The sequence below is a fragment of the Sphaerodactylus townsendi genome, linkage group LG13, assembly GCF_021028975.2.
Source record: "Sphaerodactylus townsendi isolate TG3544 linkage group LG13, MPM_Stown_v2.3, whole genome shotgun sequence".
NCBI classification, from domain to species: Eukaryota; Metazoa; Chordata; class Lepidosauria; order Squamata; family Sphaerodactylidae; genus Sphaerodactylus; species Sphaerodactylus townsendi.
Genome location: NC_059437.1, coordinates 55,033,333 through 55,051,718, shown reverse-complemented (window position 1 = coordinate 55,051,718; position 18,386 = coordinate 55,033,333). Strand labels below are relative to the sequence as shown.

Sequence of the window (18,386 nt, the reverse complement as noted above, 5' to 3'; positions counted from 1 at the left end):
AAATTCTGACCCATGACTCTGACCTGCATGGGCAAAAAAATCACAGAATACATATAAAATAATTCCAACTGTACCTGACTTTCTTCTGTTTTAGGCATTCACCATCATGGATCAGAATCGCGACGGCTTCATTGACAAGGCAGACCTGAGAGACACATTTGCTGCATTAGGTAAGTGAAGAGAGTCGTTATAGAACAGGGGTGGTCAACCTATGGCACCCCAGATGTTCATGGACTACAATTCCCATCAGCCCCTGCCAGCAGGTAAGTGTGGGGTGGGGGGGGGGGGGGGGGGGTGGGGGGGGGGGGTGGGGGGGGGGGGGGGGGGGGGGGGGGGGGGGGGGGGGGGGGGGGGGGGGGGGGGGGGGGGGGTGGGGGGGGGGGGGGGGGGGGGGGGCGGGGGGGGGGGGGAGGGGGTGGGGGGGGGGGGGGGGGGGGGGGGGGGGGGGGGGCGGGGGCGGGGAGGGGGGGGGGGGGGGCGGGGGGGCGGGGGGGTGCGGGCCGGCGGGGGGGCGGGGGGGGGGGGGGGGGGGGGGGGGGGGGGGCGGGGGGGGGGGGGGGTGGGGGGGGGGGGGGGTGGGGGGGGGGGGGGGTGGGGGGGGGGGGGGGTGGGGGGGGGGGGGGGTGGGGGGGGGGGGGGGTGGGGGGGGGGGGGGGTGGGGGGGGGGGGGGGTGGGGGGGGGGGGGGGTGGGGGGGGGGGGGGGTGGGGGGGGGGGGGGGTGGGGGGGGGGGGGGGTGGGGGGGGGGGGGGGTGGGGGGGGGGGGGGGTGGGGGGGGGGGGGGGTGGGGGGGGGGGGGGGTGGGGGGGGGGGGGGGTGGGGGGGGGGGGGGGTGGGGGGGGGGGGGGGTGGGGGGGGGGGGGGGTGGGGGGGGGGGGGGGTGGGGGGGGGGGGGGGTGGGGGGGGGGGGGGGTGGGGGGGGGGGGGGGTGGGGGGGGGGGGGGGTGGGGGGGGGGGGGGGTGGGGGGGGGGGGGGGTGGGGGGGGGGGGGGGTGGGGGGGGGGGGGGGTGGGGGGGGGGGGGGGTGGGGGGGGGGGGGGGTGGGGGGGGGGGGGGGTGGGGGGGGGGGGGGGTGGGGGGGGGGGGGGGTGGGGGGGGGGGGGGGTGGGGGGGGGGGGGGGTGGGGGGGGGGGGGGGTGGGGGGGGGGGGGGGTGGGGGGGGGGGGGGGTGGGGGGGGGGGGGGGTGGGGGGGGGGGGGGGTGGGGGGGGGGGGGGGTGGGGGGGGGGGGGGGTGGGGGGGGGGGGGGGTGGGGGGGGGGGGGGGTGGGGGGGGGGGGGGGTGGGGGGGGGGGGGGGTGGGGGGGGGGGGGGGTGGGGGGGGGGGGGGGTGGGGGGGGGGGGGGGTGGGGGGGGGGGGGGGTGGGGGGGGGGGGGGGTGGGGGGGGGGGGGGGTGGGGGGGGGGGGGGGTGGGGGGGGGGGGGGGTGGGGGGGGGGGGGGGTGGGGGGGGGGGGGGGTGGGGGGGGGGGGGGGTGGGGGGGGGGGGGGGTGGGGGGGGGGGGGGGTGGGGGGGGGGGGGGGTGGGGGGGGGGGGGGGTGGGGGGGGGGGGGGGTGGGGGGGGGGGGGGGTGGGGGGGGGGGGGGGTGGGGGGGGGGGGGGGTGGGGGGGGGGGGGGGTGGGGGGGGGGGGGGGTGGGGGGGGGGGGGGGTGGGGGGGGGGGGGGGTGGGGGGGGGGGGGGGTGGGGGGGGGGGGGGGTGGGGGGGGGGGGGGGTGGGGGGGGGGGGGGGTGGGGGGGGGGGGGGGTGGGGGGGGGGGGGGGTGGGGGGGGGGGGGGGTGGGGGGGGGGGGGGGTGGGGGGGGGGGGGGGTGGGGGGGGGGGGGGGTGGGGGGGGGGGGGGGTGGGGGGGGGGGGGGGTGGGGGGGGGGGGGGGTGGGGGGGGGGGGGGGTGGGGGGGGGGGGGGGTGGGGGGGGGGGGGGGTGGGGGGGGGGGGGGGTGGGGGGGGGGGGGGGTGGGGGGGGGGGGGGGTGGGGGGGGGGGGGGGTGGGGGGGGGGGGGGGTGGGGGGGGGGGGGGGTGGGGGGGGGGGGGGGTGGGGGGGGGGGGGGGTGGGGGGGGGGGGGGGTGGGGGGGGGGGGGGGTGGGGGGGGGGGGGGGTGGGGGGGGGGGGGGGTGGGGGGGGGGGGGGGTGGGGGGGGGGGGGGGTGGGGGGGGGGGGGGGTGGGGGGGGGGGGGGGTGGGGGGGGGGGGGGGTGGGGGGGGGGGGGGGTGGGGGGGGGGGGGGGTGGGGGGGGGGGGGGGTGGGGGGGGGGGGGGGTGGGGGGGGGGGGGGGTGGGGGGGGGGGGGGGTGGGGGGGGGGGGGGGTGGGGGGGGGGGGGGGTGGGGGGGGGGGGGGGTGGGGGGGGGGGGGGGTGGGGGGGGGGGGGGGTGGGGGGGGGGGGGGGTGGGGGGGGGGGGGGGTGGGGGGGGGGGGGGGTGGGGGGGGGGGGGGGTGGGGGGGGGGGGGGGTGGGGGGGGGGGGGGGTGGGGGGGGGGGGGGGTGGGGGGGGGGGGGGGTGGGGGGGGGGGGGGGTGGGGGGGGGGGGGGGTGGGGGGGGGGGGGGGTGGGGGGGGGGGGGGGTGGGGGGGGGGGGGGGTGGGGGGGGGGGGGGGTGGGGGGGGGGGGGGGTGGGGGGGGGGGGGGGTGGGGGGGGGGGGGGGTGGGGGGGGGGGGGGGTGGGGGGGGGGGGGGGTGGGGGGGGGGGGGGGTGGGGGGGGGGGGGGGTGGGGGGGGGGGGGGGTGGGGGGGGGGGGGGGTGGGGGGGGGGGGGGGTGGGGGGGGGGGGGGGTGGGGGGGGGGGGGGGTGGGGGGGGGGGGGGGTGGGGGGGGGGGGGGGTGGGGGGGGGGGGGGGTGGGGGGGGGGGGGGGTGGGGGGGGGGGGGGGTGGGGGGGGGGGGGGGTGGGGGGGGGGGGGGGTGGGGGGGGGGGGGGGTGGGGGGGGGGGGGGGTGGGGGGGGGGGGGGGTGGGGGGGGGGGGGGGTGGGGGGGGGGGGGGGTGGGGGGGGGGGGGGGTGGGGGGGGGGGGGGGTGGGGGGGGGGGGGGGTGGGGGGGGGGGGGGGTGGGGGGGGGGGGGGGTGGGGGGGGGGGGGGGTGGGGGGGGGGGGGGGTGGGGGGGGGGGGGGGTGGGGGGGGGGGGGGGTGGGGGGGGGGGGGGGTGGGGGGGGGGGGGGGTGGGGGGGGGGGGGGGTGGGGGGGGGGGGGGGTGGGGGGGGGGGGGGGTGGGGGGGGGGGGGGGTGGGGGGGGGGGGGGGTGGGGGGGGGGGGGGGTGGGGGGGGGGGGGGGTGGGGGGGGGGGGGGGTGGGGGGGGGGGGGGGTGGGGGGGGGGGGGGGTGGGGGGGGGGGGGGGTGGGGGGGGGGGGGGGTGGGGGGGGGGGGGGGTGGGGGGGGGGGGGGGTGGGGGGGGGGGGGGGTGGGGGGGGGGGGGGGTGGGGGGGGGGGGGGGTGGGGGGGGGGGGGGGTGGGGGGGGGGGGGGGTGGGGGGGGGGGGGGGTGGGGGGGGGGGGGGGTGGGGGGGGGGGGGGGTGGGGGGGGGGGGGGGTGGGGGGGGGGGGGGGTGGGGGGGGGGGGGGGTGGGGGGGGGGGGGGGTGGGGGGGGGGGGGGGTGGGGGGGGGGGGGGGTGGGGGGGGGGGGGGGTGGGGGGGGGGGGGGGTGGGGGGGGGGGGGGGTGGGGGGGGGGGGGGGTGGGGGGGGGGGGGGGTGGGGGGGGGGGGGGGTGGGGGGGGGGGGGGGTGGGGGGGGGGGGGGGTGGGGGGGGGGGGGGGTGGGGGGGGGGGGGGGTGGGGGGGGGGGGGGGTGGGGGGGGGGGGGGGTGGGGGGGGGGGGGGGTGGGGGGGGGGGGGGGTGGGGGGGGGGGGGGGTGGGGGGGGGGGGGGGTGGGGGGGGGGGGGGGTGGGGGGGGGGGGGGGTGGGGGGGGGGGGGGGTGGGGGGGGGGGGGGGTGGGGGGGGGGGGGGGTGGGGGGGGGGGGGGGTGGGGGGGGGGGGGGGTGGGGGGGGGGGGGGGTGGGGGGGGGGGGGGGTGGGGGGGGGGGGGGGTGGGGGGGGGGGGGGGTGGGGGGGGGGGGGGGTGGGGGGGGGGGGGGGTGGGGGGGGGGGGGGGTGGGGGGGGGGGGGGGTGGGGGGGGGGGGGGGTGGGGGGGGGGGGGGGTGGGGGGGGGGGGGGGTGGGGGGGGGGGGGGGTGGGGGGGGGGGGGGGTGGGGGGGGGGGGGGGTGGGGGGGGGGGGGGGTGGGGGGGGGGGGGGGTGGGGGGGGGGGGGGGTGGGGGGGGGGGGGGGTGGGGGGGGGGGGGGGTGGGGGGGGGGGGGGGTGGGGGGGGGGGGGGGTGGGGGGGGGGGGGGGTGGGGGGGGGGGGGGGTGGGGGGGGGGGGGGGTGGGGGGGGGGGGGGGTGGGGGGGGGGGGGGGTGGGGGGGGGGGGGGGTGGGGGGGGGGGGGGGTGGGGGGGGGGGGGGGTGGGGGGGGGGGGGGGTGGGGGGGGGGGGGGGTGGGGGGGGGGGGGGGTGGGGGGGGGGGGGGGTGGGGGGGGGGGGGGGTGGGGGGGGGGGGGGGTGGGGGGGGGGGGGGGTGGGGGGGGGGGGGGGTGGGGGGGGGGGGGGGTGGGGGGGGGGGGGGGTGGGGGGGGGGGGGGGTGGGGGGGGGGGGGGGTGGGGGGGGGGGGGGGTGGGGGGGGGGGGGGGTGGGGGGGGGGGGGGGTGGGGGGGGGGGGGGGTGGGGGGGGGGGGGGGTGGGGGGGGGGGGGGGTGGGGGGGGGGGGGGGTGGGGGGGGGGGGGGGTGGGGGGGGGGGGGGGTGGGGGGGGGGGGGGGTGGGGGGGGGGGGGGGTGGGGGGGGGGGGGGGTGGGGGGGGGGGGGGGTGGGGGGGGGGGGGGGTGGGGGGGGGGGGGGGTGGGGGGGGGGGGGGGTGGGGGGGGGGGGGGGTGGGGGGGGGGGGGGGTGGGGGGGGGGGGGGGTGGGGGGGGGGGGGGGTGGGGGGGGGGGGGGGTGGGGGGGGGGGGGGGTGGGGGGGGGGGGGGGTGGGGGGGGGGGGGGGTGGGGGGGGGGGGGGGTGGGGGGGGGGGGGGGTGGGGGGGGGGGGGGGTGGGGGGGGGGGGGGGTGGGGGGGGGGGGGGGTGGGGGGGGGGGGGGGTGGGGGGGGGGGGGGGTGGGGGGGGGGGGGGGTGGGGGGGGGGGGGGGTGGGGGGGGGGGGGGGTGGGGGGGGGGGGGGGTGGGGGGGGGGGGGGGTGGGGGGGGGGGGGGGTGGGGGGGGGGGGGGGTGGGGGGGGGGGGGGGTGGGGGGGGGGGGGGGTGAAGCCCCTTTGAGTCTCCTGCAGGAGAGAAAGGGGGGATATAAATCCAAACTCTTCTTCTCTACTTATTATCCCTTTTGGGAAGAGGACGTATTCTTTCGTGGCTTTCTAATGTGTGAGGGGCCAAAACAAAAATTCTCCTTTGAAGAAGCAGGAAAGAGGGGCGAGATTTCTACCTTTCACTGCATGCAAATACAGTTTTCCACCTTGACTTTTAAGTGTCTGAAACTGATATTGATTTTTCCCCACTGCACAGATTTTGCACAGTCAGGAGATTTCCCAGTCTTGGCAGGCCTTTTATTTTATTTTATTTTTTTGCTGCCAAGTTACAACCACTTCACGAGCCTTTGGAGCAGGGGTGTCAAACATGCGGCTCATGAGCTGCCCCAGCCCCTTGAGGGGGCTTATCAGACCCATGAGCCAACTGAGGCAACCCACACAGTGGTGGGATCCAAAAATTTTAGCAACAGGTTCCCATGGTGGTGGGATTCAAACAGTGGCATAGCTGTTTGGGGCTGGGCGGGGCATGATGGGGGCATGGCCGAGCATTCCGGGGGCGGGGCATTGCTGGGCGGGGCTGTGGCAAGGACGCAGCCGCTGTTCCGGTCCTTGGGCGGGAAACGAATGCACGCAGGTGCAGGCTGCCACGCACACCGGTGCACCTCCTGCTAGACTGCTTCAAGTTCTGCGCGCTACTGCTGAGGAGTGGAGGAGGAGCGTAACTAAGGCAAAAATCACGTGGCAAAATCACCCATTAGTAACCCCCTCGGCACACACAAATAATTAGTAACCTACTCTCGGGAACCTGTGAGAACCTGCTGGATCCCACCTCTGCCCCCCCCCCCTCACTCCTGAGTGGGAACTGAGAGTGAGCTCGCCTCAGCCGGCTCACAGGTCTGATAAGTCTTCTCAGGGCAACCACCGCACCCCACTGTAGGCTCACCAGTTCAGGCACCCCCACCCCCCAGAGCTGTCGTGTCCAGCCCTTGTAACATGAACTCCATGCCCTGCTTCAGGGGATTCACGGCAGCCACAGATGCAGGCGAAACGTCAGGAGACAATGCTACTGGAACACAGCCGTTCAGCCCGGAAATCCCACAACGCCCCAACCTTAGGGAATGTTCACATAAATAAAAATCTGCATACTACTAGCTCACCGTCTACAACTGGTTGTACTGCAGTAACATAACAAGGAAATGCTGCTCTCCTAGATGTGTTTTACCTCTTCAGACCTCAAGAAAAGGGATTTTATCAGTTTGTTGAATTAAACCATGCCTTTCTTACTGACAGCCACCAGGCGGCAGCACTGCTCTCCGGAATAAACCAATTCCGATTGTACTCTAGCTAAATACAAGGAAACCAAGTCACAAGTTGTGATGGCCAGGTTTGTGCCAGTGACTCCAGAACTGGAGCCCTTCTAATCAATAACCTAAGGAAGTATGGTGCAGCGAGTAGGGGATCAGGACCAGGAAGACCCGGATTCAAATCCCCCCCTATCCATGGAGTTCGCTGCATAACCTGGGACCAGTCATTCTTTCTCCAGTTAGCTCACCTCACAGGGTGGCTGTGAACATAAAATGGATGAGGGAAAATTATTCACGCTGCCCAGAGGTCTTTGGAGGATAGGTGGGATTAAAAATAATGAGGTTTCTCTCCCTCTGCCCCAGTTGTGTATGATGTGTCTCTTTCCCTTTCAGGTTAGTAACAATATGCAGTTATATGCATAGTCCTTTCAGACTAGTAACAGTAGTCCTATAATGCAAATTGTGTGTGTGTGTGTGCGTGCGTGCTTAAGGCTTGCTTGTTGAACTGGCCACCTCCCTGGCCAACTCTAGGCTACACAACTCCTGTGCCATCTTTTACCATCCCAGCTTTCTCCTGCGTCTCTCTGCTCCGTGTTTTCTGATTATTAGTTTTGTTCTGATCTTCATTTCCCATTGCTAGTTTAGCCGTGACAGGAAAGAAAGTGATAAAGTAGGAACTGAAGCAGTGGTGGGATCCAAAATTTTTAGTAACAGGTTCCCATGGTGGTGGGATTCAAGCTGTGGGCATAGCGCCAATGGGGCTGGGCGGGTCACGATGGGGGCGTGGCCAGGCATTCTGGGGGCGTGGCATTCCTGGGTGGGGTTGTGGCAAGGACGCAGCTGCTGCGCCAGTCCTTCGGCAGGAAACGAATGCACGCAGGCGCAAGCTGCCACTCACGCTAGACTGCTAGACTGCTTCAAGTTCTGCACGCTACTGCTGAGAGGAGGGGCGTAACTAAGGCAAAAACCACGTGGCAAAATCACCCATTAGTAACCCCCTCTCGGCACACACAAATAATTAGTAACCTACTCTCAGGAACCTGTGAGAACCTGCTGGATCCCACCTCTGAGCTGAAGCACATGGTAATGGTAGCAGCAGGTGCCCCATTTTCACCAGAGCTGTTCATGATGTCCACAGGGCAATGGCCACTCAGTCTGAGGCCATGCTTGGCCCTACTGTTGCCTAGCAACCACAGCATTCCTTCTGGAGCGACAAAATGGCTGCCGGAGGTCACAAATTATAAACAGGAATATACTAGAGAAGGAGACACTGTTTAAACCCTTCACAATAGAGGTGCCGAGGGACACAGTGACCTCTCATTGTCCACAGAGCCAAGGTGCGGTCTGGTTTTTACCAAAAATTGAGGTAATGTGTGACTTTAGTGTATTTTTTAAAAAACAAATTCCTGAGAATTTAGGAGGAGACCTGTGGCACTTTTGAAGCCTAAATGGTTTATCTCAGCATAAGTTTTGTGGACACAGAATATTATTATTATTATTATTATTGTTGTTGTTGTTGTAGATTTCACAGCTGCCAGATCTTTAGCTGGTTGTTGGCCTTCATTGGGGGGGGACAGCAGGGCTGCCTTCTGAATTTGACAGATGTTAATTTTGTCAATTTGAAGATGTTTCAAGTGCTGCCCTAGTGTTTTTGGGATGGCGCCCAGCGTGCCGATTACCACTGGGATGACCTCAGCTGGTGGTGGTGGTGGTGGTGGTGGTGGTTGTCAATATTATTATTATTATTATTATTATTATTATTATTATTATTATTATTATTATTATTATTATTATTATTATTATTATTATTATTATTATTTACCACCCTCCCCCTGAGGGCTCAGGGCGGTTCACAACAATTTATCATGAAATAAAGCTCTATTAGTCTTCAAGATGCTACGAGTCTGCTTTTAGAGTTTCTTCTGTGTCAGAAATAACAAAAAAAACCCTTCTTTGGCGGAGGGCCCTCGCCGAGTGATTGCGGCACCTCATCCTGGTACCTTCTGGAATGGATTTTGACCCGTGTCTTGCTGGATACACTGGTGGATTTGGTGGATTCTGACATTGATCTACAAAGCAGACATTTGTCTCCCCCCTGCCCCCGCCCCAGGTGGCCTTGCCAGGTTCAGTCGGCCATCCCTCACAAGTTCATATCGCCTGCCTACAAAGCATAGCTCAGTTGCTCAGTCATTTTCTCTTTCACCCACTGAAAAGTAGTTTAATGTGGAGGCCGTGTGAAGGACACATTTCTGCAGTTACGGCCAAGTTTCCTCTACAAAGAAGAGAAAGAACACCACAATGACACTATCCACATAACAAACCATCCAGGTAGGCCCAGAGATGGGCAGCAGGAACCAAGCCACAGATAAGAAGCAGTCCGTTTGCTGTGTGGACTGGACCGTGGATTCCGATGGCCCCCCGCTTCAATCCTTCTCTTCCCCGTGTGTGATGATGTGGACTAGGTTTTTATAGTCCAGGTTCCCAGTGACGTCTGGAGGGAAAGCGGCAAACATCTGCTCTACCTGTTGCAAGAGAGAGACGGCAAGGAAGAATTCTCTTGAATTTCATGGTACTGCATCGGGCATTGTAAGAGATGCAAACTGTTAGCCAGTCCATGGGGCCCACTGAACCCACAAGCTGATTCATTGATGGGGCACATTTTAATTGGTGGGGCTGAGGACGTGCTTGTTCTCCTGTGCCTCTGAGATGGTTGTGCTGCTATCATGCTCTGGGAAGGGGGAGCAGATTCCAGAGGGAGAGTCGGTCTCAGCAACCACCAAAAGGGAGTCTGCAAGATTAATTGCAGCCAATGCTTCTGTGTCTTTGACCCCCTGTGAACGATGACTTCGGTTCTTGCCCAGAGAAGCTTCTGTCGTGGTAAATATGCTCACTTTGAAGGGGCTACAAGATTCAAAGGAGGCCTGTGCGTCATTAGTGGTATGTGCACTTTGCCTACAGAAAACCTTGGGTTCGATTCCTGGCTAACTGAACACACATAAAACTGCCTTATGCTGAATCAGCCCATTGGTCCATCAAAGTCAGTACTTGGGTGCTGTGTGGTTTCCGGGCTGTATGGCCGTGTTCTAGCAGCATTCTCTCCTGACGTTTTGCCTGCATCTGTGGCTGGCATCTTCAGAGGATCCTCTGAAGATGCCAGCCACAGATCCTCTGAAGATGCCAGCCACAGATGCAGGCGAAACGTCAGGAGAGAATGCTGCTAGAACACGGCCATACAGCCCGGAAACCACACAGCACCCCAGGGATTCCGGCCATGAAAGCCTTCGACAATACAAAGTCAGTACTGTCTGGTTGGACAGGCAGTGGCTCTCTCTTTCACCTGAAGTGGCTCTCCAGGTGAAGGAATTTCCCATCACCCACTGCCTGGTCCTTTTAACTGGAGATGCCTCCCCCCTCTTGCAAATACTAGTGAATTAGTTGGTGGTGATGAGAATGCAGGTGGTTTCTTGCAGGGCTCTGTGCGTCTCCAAGGGGAAGATGCCCCCCCACCACCTAATGATCCTGCCTGTCTTTACGTCACATGCTGATCAGCATAAGCATATTTGCCCAGCATGTTCTTTTTAATGTCTTTCCATTTTCTTGGTTTTGATTCATTGCTTGTGAGTCTTAATCATTGCTATATTTTTTATTGCCTTTTAAACTTAAATGCTTAGAATATTTTGATTGGCCATAGTTAGATATTGAAACAAAGGGTGGAAGTGTGCGAAACAGAAGAGGAAATTGGGGGGGGGGGGGCTGCCGAAGTGTCTTACCCAAAGAGACTTTTCCTTACAAGGTCAGTTAAGTGCTGGGAATACACTGCCTGGTATATCCAGAGGTGGGATCCAGCAGGTTCTCACCAGTTCCCGAGAGTGGGTTACTAATTATTTGCGTGTGCCCAGAGGGGGTTACCAATTGGGTCCGCTTTTCCGTTAGAAATTCCATTAGGTCCAAAAATCATAAGGTCCTGTTGTTTCCTATGTGGCTGGTTAGCGAAGGTAGAAAACGGGATAATTCTCCCTGTTGGGCTGTTTTAAAAACATGTTTTAGTAATATGGTAAAGTTCCTTGTTTAAGGAAAGTATCCTCCTTTTGATTTCTAGAAACAAAATTAAGTATTTGAAAGTATTAAGTATTTGACAGGCAGTCAATTAGAGGAGAAGTGGTTGTTTCTGTTGGCAGTAGACGACAGGACTTGCTATAATGAGTTTAAATTATGGACAGAAAGATACCAGCTGGAAATTAGGAACTTTTTTTTTACAGTAAGAGTTTTTTACAGCAACAGATAAATTATTAGTGCCCCGCCCCTGGAATGCTCGGCCACGCTCCCGTCGTGCCCCGCCCAGCCCCACTGGCGCTACGCCACTGTTTGAATCCCACCACCATGGGAACCTGTTACTAAAATTTTTGGATCCCACCACTGAGTATATCCCTGCTTAGGTGGCTGCCCAAGATACTTTGAAACATGATGGGATGAAAGTGTTGACTTCTACACTCTTAAGTCATATTCTATTGTAGCCTTGAACTATTAGGGTTTGCCTGAAGGAGTCCTGGAAATTTGGTAAGGTTGCTGAGAATTTGTTTGTGTGTGTGGGGGGAGGAGTCATTTGCATCCAGTCACAAAAGTACATATCCCACAGTTCTGTGGAAGAAGGGGGCAGCAGGGCTAGTGGTCAATCCTATTCTACACCTGAAATGCAGAGGTGCCCTTGCAGGAGAGGAGGCCACGTACTTACTTCCTCTTGTGAAAACCGTTCTCCTTGTGTCATGAGCATCTCTTTAATGCTGCAAACAAAGCACAGGAGAGGGGATGAAGGAAAGTCTCCTGCTGCTTCAAAGAAGTCAAACGTTCTCTTCCAATCCTGCATCCTTTCAGAGTGGTAGAAAATTTTGCTATTTAATTCTCCTGCTTAAATCTGATTCACATATATTCAGGATCAGTGGCCATGTAGACCACCATAAAAATTAATACATAGATCCAAAGTGTCCAGTAATAGCAGTGCATTTCTCTAGGCACAGGTGTCAAACTCACGGTCCTCCAGAAGTTATGGACTACAGTTCCCACCATCCCCTGTCAGCATGATGCTGGCAGGGGATGATGGGAACTGTAGTCCATAACTTCTGGAGGGCCGCAAGTTTGACACCTAAGGACCAGTCCCTTGATTGGTTAGTTGGTTGATTGATTGGTTGGTTGGTTGATAATATTTCTAGGCCACCTCTTCAGAGTCCGGCTTGAGAGAAGTGGCTTAGACTTACAGTAAATACAACAATAAAAACTTCCCTGACCTGGATATTCCAGACTAGTCTAATCTTGTCAGATTTCAGAGGATAAGCATTGCATTGGTCAGGCCGCACCTGGAATTCTGGAGACCAAGACCTTTGAGGAAAGGCTGAGGGATGTTTGGGAATGTTTAGTTTGGAGAAGGGTTGAGAGGGGACAGGATTGCTGTCTTGAAGTATTCAAAGAGCTGTCACTCAGAGATAAGACTTGTAATAACAGTTTAAATTATGGGTGGAAGGGTACCAGCTGGATATTAGGGAGAAATTTACAGTAAGAGCTGTGCAGCAGTGGGGCCAGCTATTTAGGGAGGTGGTGATCTCTCCATCACTGACCATCTTTAAGCAGTGGCTGGACAAACATTTGTCAGAGATGCTGTAAACTGATCCTGCACTGAGCAGAGGATTGGACTAAACAGCCTGTATGGCTACTTCCAACTCTATGGTTTTATGATTCGAAGGGGGTTTGGCCATGACTCTGTGCCATAGTATCTCCACTGAGCTCCCTCCTCTCCTCAAACTCTGCCCCCCCAGCACCACCCGAAATCTCCAGGAATTCCCCAAGCCCAAACTGGCAACCCGATGATTACTCGAACTCGAGTCCCCAGTAGACACTTACTAGTTTGCCTTCAAGCCTTTGCTCTCCGGGTCGAAAACTTTGAATGCGTTCAGAATAGTCTCTTCTGGATCAGCGCCTGAAATTTGAACAGAACCCGGGTAAGTCCAAGGTGTTTTGGAGGCTGCCAGAATAGGACTCAGGGTCCTTTAGCGTCTCTGAAAGAGTCCTGACTAGCCCTCCTCTGCAGTGGTGGGATCCAAAAATTTTAGCAACAGGTTCCCATGGTGGTGGGATTCAAACTGTGGCGTAGCGCCAATGGGGCTGCGCGGGGCATGACAGGGGCGTGGCCAGGCATTCCGGGGGCGGGGCATTCCTGGGCAGGGCTGTGGCAAGAACACAGCCGCTGCGTCGGTCCTTGGGCGGGAAACGAAAGCACGCAGGCGCAGGCTGCCACGCACGCCGGTGCAGCTCCTGCTAGACTGCTTCAAGTTCTGCGCGCTACTGCTGAGAGGAGGGGCGTAACTAAGGCCAAAACCACGTGGCAAAATCCCCAATTAGTAACCCCCTCTCGGCACACACAAATAATTAGTAACCTACTCTCGGGAACCTGTCAGAACCTGCTGGATCCCACCTCTGCCCCCTGGGATTATAACTGACTTCCAGACTACAAAGATCAGTTCCCTAGAAGAAAACAGCTGCTTTGAAGGGTGAACTGCATAACTCCTGGCTAGGCTGAAGAAGAAGAGTTTAGATTTATCCTTTAGAAGACACAAAGGGGCTTGTAAACTCCTTTCCCTTCCCCACCCCCCACAACAAACACCCTGTGAGAGCTCCGAAGAGCTGTGACTCGCCCAAGGTCACTCAGCTGACGTGTGATGGAGTGCACAGGCTAATCTAGTTCCCCAGATAAGCCTCCACAGCTCAAGTGGCAGAGCGGGGAATCAAACCCGGTTCTCCAGATTAGAGTACACCTGCTCTTCACCACTACGCCACTGCTGCTCCCTACTGCTGCGGGGCCCTAAAGCCTCAGGGCCTCACAGGTTGGCTCCAGGTTTTAGTGGACTCTGGGCAGAGAATACCCTGTGGTTCTTTCCCTGCACTGCACAACCCAAAATCCCCCCTACAGGCCCCTGCATACATCTTTCTCGGTTGGCACTACCTGCATCGCCACTGATGCTGGGCTGTGCATGAGTGGCGGAGTCCCAAGCAGATGGGAGGCAGACTGGCATGTGGCAGGGCAGGCGCATGAGCAAGAGCCCAGTGGCAGTGGGCCCCGGACACCTGCCGCACTTCAGGGAATGCCGACACCGGCCCTGCCCGAGCTTGCTGGGCAACTCACTGAAATACTGCATCAGGTTCTGGTCCGTGATCTCCCCGGTCTCGCCGAGGTGCTCCTTGATCTTGGTTGCGTCGCAGCCCGTTTGCCTAAACAGGAAGCCCACGGCCGATTTCAGATGGTCAAGGATCTTGCTGGTCTCCTTCAACTTGTATTCGTACACGTTGGCATCTTCCACGGTTTTCTGCAACTTGTCCTGTTAGGCAGGCAAGAATGGCCAAAGCAAGTCAAGTTTGTTTGTTCGTTGGTTCGTTCTTTCGATTTTTATACCGCCCCATCCCCGAAGGGCTCTGGGCGGTGTACAAAAAAACATTATATATAGAGTTGTGTCTTGTGTAGAGGGATGGGAGTCTCACAAGCGGGGTTGCCAACTCTGGGGCAGGGGGAATTCGTGGAGATTTGGGGGCCAAGCCTCAGGAAGCTTGAGTTCGGGGAGCTCAGTGGAGATGTTATTCCACGCAGCCCATTTTCCAAAGCTGCCATTTACTCCGGGGAAATTGGGTCTTTGTAGTCTGGAGATCAGTTGTAATCCTGGATAAACTTCAGCCCTCAAAACTTGGAGGTTTGCAAACGCACTCACAAAGGCAGCCTCTGCGCAAACAAACCCCACCCACTCATACGCACACACATAAATAAGAACAGCAGCCTGCTCTTGGGGGGGACAGATCCTTCCAGCATCCACACTCCGGCCTAGCTGAGCCACGTAGGCCACAGGCGGAGCCCGGGTGCTCAGCTTCTGCCGAGGGCGAATTATCAGTGGTTTCCTCTCCCCTGTGCTCACCTCCACCTCCTTCATGGAGTCATGAAGGACGTCATCCTCCTTCTTTTGTTGGGATTTCAGCTGAGAGATTTCATTCTGCAGAAAGCAAAAGTGACGGTCAGACTTCTGCGAAACCACAGAGGAGCCACGATTCATTCCCTCCAGCTTGGCTTTAAGGACATAATGGACCACCCTGGTTGGCCATACGAACAAAACACGCACACATTGGGAATGGTGTGGCAGGAAAGCTCCATGCCTGTGTGTTGCATGGTCCAAATGCACCATAGAGACATACAGTCTTAGGATGGCAGGAAGGAATTACAACACAAGCCTTTATTGGCATATAAAACAGGACAAAATTTTAAAACAAAACAAGGTTAAGAAATACAGTCAAAATTACTAATTTCCAGTATAAAATCTGCAACAGTTTCACAAAAGAGTACATCAGAGCTGTTCAGGAGATTGGGTCTCTTATAACACTCATGCCATGAGAACATTGCAAGAAAATAGAATTCGTATATTTCATGCGTATCTTATCATATTTAGGGCATACAAACAGAGAATGGTCAAGTGTTTCAACTGTAACCAGATCACAAGAACAAACCCTTTTAGAACGTTCTATATTCTTGAATCTTCCCTCCAGGAGAGCTGTTGGCAGCACATTACATCTTGCAGTAGCCAAGGCTCTCCTCTGGGTGGGATTAATCAGCAGACGTAGATATGCTGCCATAATTCCACGCTCGCAGGGGATTAATAATGTAGTCGGAGAACAGGTTGTCTTGGCTGCAAGAGTCAAATAATGAAAATCAAGATCCAAGAGCCTGTTCTTAACTAGTCTGAAGGCTTCCACCTTTGTGAGCATAAGGAGTGATTCCAAGGGGAAACCAATAGCTATTAATTGATCTGTTATTCTGGTTTGTTGATTGTTAGCCGCTCTGAGCCCTATGGGGGAGAGTGGGGTACAAGTCCAACAAATGAATGAAATGAATGCATAATGTTAACCTTGGCTTATACAGCTTAATTATTTCACCAACAAATGTCTCTCCATGCTAAAAGAGGGCAAACCATGAAAACAGCAGGAGGGCAAAAAATAAATCTCCCTGGAATGTGTTTGTTTGAACAGTTGTTTTCAGTGTGTTTTGCTTTATGGATATTGTTTAGAAAGCACAACTCAAAAATTTAAAAAATAATAAAGAAACTGGGTTTTGCTTACTTAATAGAGCATTTTAAGCCTTGTCAGATGCAAGATGAAGCTTAAAGAACCACCCATATAACTACAGCCCTGCCTCGCCAGGAACTTCTCCAAGTCGGTTGCCTTATTAATATTTGAAATCCAGGAGTGTTTCGTGGGTTATATCCGGCTCAAGTTATTGCTGAAATCAATGAAACTGGGAAATGTTGAAATCAATGGAACTTGGAAATGCTTCGGTTCAGGTAGATGAGCAAATATTAGCAAATATTTCACAAAACCCCTAGCAAATATTTCACAAAACTCTGCAGAAATATCCGGGGAACTTGAGTTGATTCGCAAGTTCTCGGAACAATGGACTCATCCTGGCTGAACAAGGACAGGGATTCTTATCTCTCTGTACAAAAACTAATTTTCTTTTTTTCTTTTTTGCTGTTGTAACCCCTGTGCTCAGAATGGGTTGACCCAGTAAGGGGTGGAGACTCAAAGCAGCACGAGGCTGCAGACCTCATGTAGTTTGGAGGAGACAAGGCTACCAGACTCGGACCTTGGTTTGTATAAGCCCTTAACACCTTGTTAAGGTAACTGCAATGTTGTTGGGAACTACTGGGAAGGTAGTTGTTTATTTTTGCTATGTTGTAAATGTTGGAGTTTATTGTTTCAGGGTTTCTTTTGTGGTTGTAATGGGTGAGAGTTCTCCTGGAAACCTTCATCATGTTGAATCCTGTTCATCAAGCCCTTGGAGTCTTCAGGAGCCAACCCTCTTGCAAAGAAGAATTGGACTTGGCAGTATCAGTAGACTGTAAATATAAGGACTTGAAAATGCAACCTGAACAGGACCTTGAAATGTGATGTTAAATGTTGATGTTATATGTTATGTATTAAGAAAGTAAACCATTTTGTTTTAAAAAATTGTTGTTGCAAACTCATTCCAGGTTCTGCCCCACAGAACCCACAAGCTGAGGTTACACTGTCAAAGCTACAGCTGACTTACGGCAACCCCTAGTGAACATCTCTCTCCTTGAAAACCCTAGGCCAGTGGTGGCGAACCTTTGGCACTCCAGATGTTATGGACTACAATTCCCATCAGCCCCTGCCAGCCTGGCCAATTGGTCATGCTGGCAGGGGCTGATGGGAATTGTAGTCCATAACATCTGGAGTGCCAAAGGTTCGCCATCACGGCCCTAGGCCCTAGGGTTTTCAAGGAGAGAGATGTTCAGGGGTGATTTGTTATTGCCTGTCTCCGTATCACAACGTGGAGACCTCCCATCCAAATACTAACAGGGTCTGGGCTGAGAGTGTGTGACTGACCCAATGTCCCTCAGCCAGCTTCCACTGTGTGACCTTAGATTTGAATGTGGATTTCCTGGGTCCTAGTCTGATACCTTAACCACACTGGTTCTCTTAATTTTTAAAAAACTTTTCTCCCCCAAGCATTGAATCAAGGTGATTATAAAAGACAGGGATAATCCTTGAGACTCCAGGATAAAGAAGCCTCCTTCCAGTGCATGCACTGGCTGCTGAAGCAAATAATGGGAATTCAGTCCATAACATCTGAGTGCCAAAGGTTCACAATTGTTTAATTAGTAGCTTCCATGCATTTGTGGCAAAGCTTTGGCAGCTATTTCTGAATCAGTTTTGGACTGGATTCTGCACCAGAGTCTTCAGGTAGACTCTGTGCATGTGTTATGTGTGTGTGTAATTTCCACCATGAACATTTTTCAAGTGGAGAGGAAATGGACTAGCTGTTACACCTGGCTGTTTCCAAACAATCACCATCTTGCAATTTCTCTGCTGGCTGCATGGTGGCAGCAGTAAGGCATGTTTGTCTATTAAAACAGTTTAGGATTATTTAAAAAAAAACCAGTTGCCAGTGTTACACAGAAAACTTGGCCTGTTTGCAGAAGGACCGACATCCGGGGGCCCAGAAAGAAGGACAGCGCGAGAAGCGGCTGCTGACCTCGATGTCCTCGATCCGCTTCTGCAGTCTCTCCATATCGTTGTTCAGCTCCGTGACGTAGCTGAAGTAGGCAAAATTCTTCTCCTCCTTCTCAATGAATTCCTCCACCAGCCGGTCAATGTCGCCATTCTCCGTCAGCTTCAGCAAGCGCATGTAGGCCACCTCGTAGCTCTCGAAGCTCTCGCCTTTGGACTTGGCCCGCTTCTTGGCCTTGATGGCTGCAAGTGTTACAAGAAGGCAGGTGGCAGAGCCCAAAGGTTATACAGGTCACTGACTGCATTTTGCAAAATGCAAATAAGAATGACAATTTGACCCAACTTTCACACGTGGTCCATGCAGGGCACATCCTGTCGTGTCCATCGACCTCCCCCCAATAACCAGATTCAGGGCTGCAGAAATCAGGTTTATTGCATCAGAGTACGAACTGGTATACTCCAAAGGTTTTGCCGAATCTGGCATTCACCAGGGGCGTAATGCCCATTGGGCAAGGTGGGCAGCTGCCCAGGGCATCACCTTGTGGGGGGCATCAAAATGCTGGGTTCGTTTTTGGGTATTTTTTAGTAATTTTCCATTTTTGGCCTGCAGGGGCGCAGTTTTTAGGCTAGCAGCACCAAAATTTCAGCATATCATCAGGAGACAGTCCTTATACTTTACCCCAAGTTTGGTGAGGTTTGATTCAGAGAGTCCAAAGTTATGGACTCCCAAATAGAAGATGCCCCCCATCTCCCATTGTTTCCAAT

The 18,386-nt window shown here is 60.1% G+C and overlaps 1 protein-coding gene across 1 annotated transcript in view; it reads right to left on the bottom strand.

Annotated features, from left to right (window-relative positions):
- Positions 1 to 9,229: 9,229 nt before the first annotated feature.
- CCDC63 (coiled-coil domain containing 63) overlaps positions 9,230 to 18,386 on the bottom strand; it is a 30,396-nt gene continuing 21,239 nt past the window's right edge. Inside the window, exons 8-12 of the mRNA XM_048513874.1 lie at positions 17,647 to 17,864; positions 14,519 to 14,593; positions 13,561 to 13,933; positions 12,462 to 12,537; positions 9,230 to 9,470 (exon numbers count right to left, since the gene is read on the bottom strand). Coding sequence (XP_048369831.1) covers positions 9,230 to 9,470; positions 12,462 to 12,537; positions 13,561 to 13,933; positions 14,519 to 14,593; positions 17,647 to 17,864 — 983 coding nt within the window. The remainder of the gene's footprint in view (positions 9,471 to 12,461; positions 12,538 to 13,560; positions 13,934 to 14,518; positions 14,594 to 17,646; positions 17,865 to 18,386) is intronic.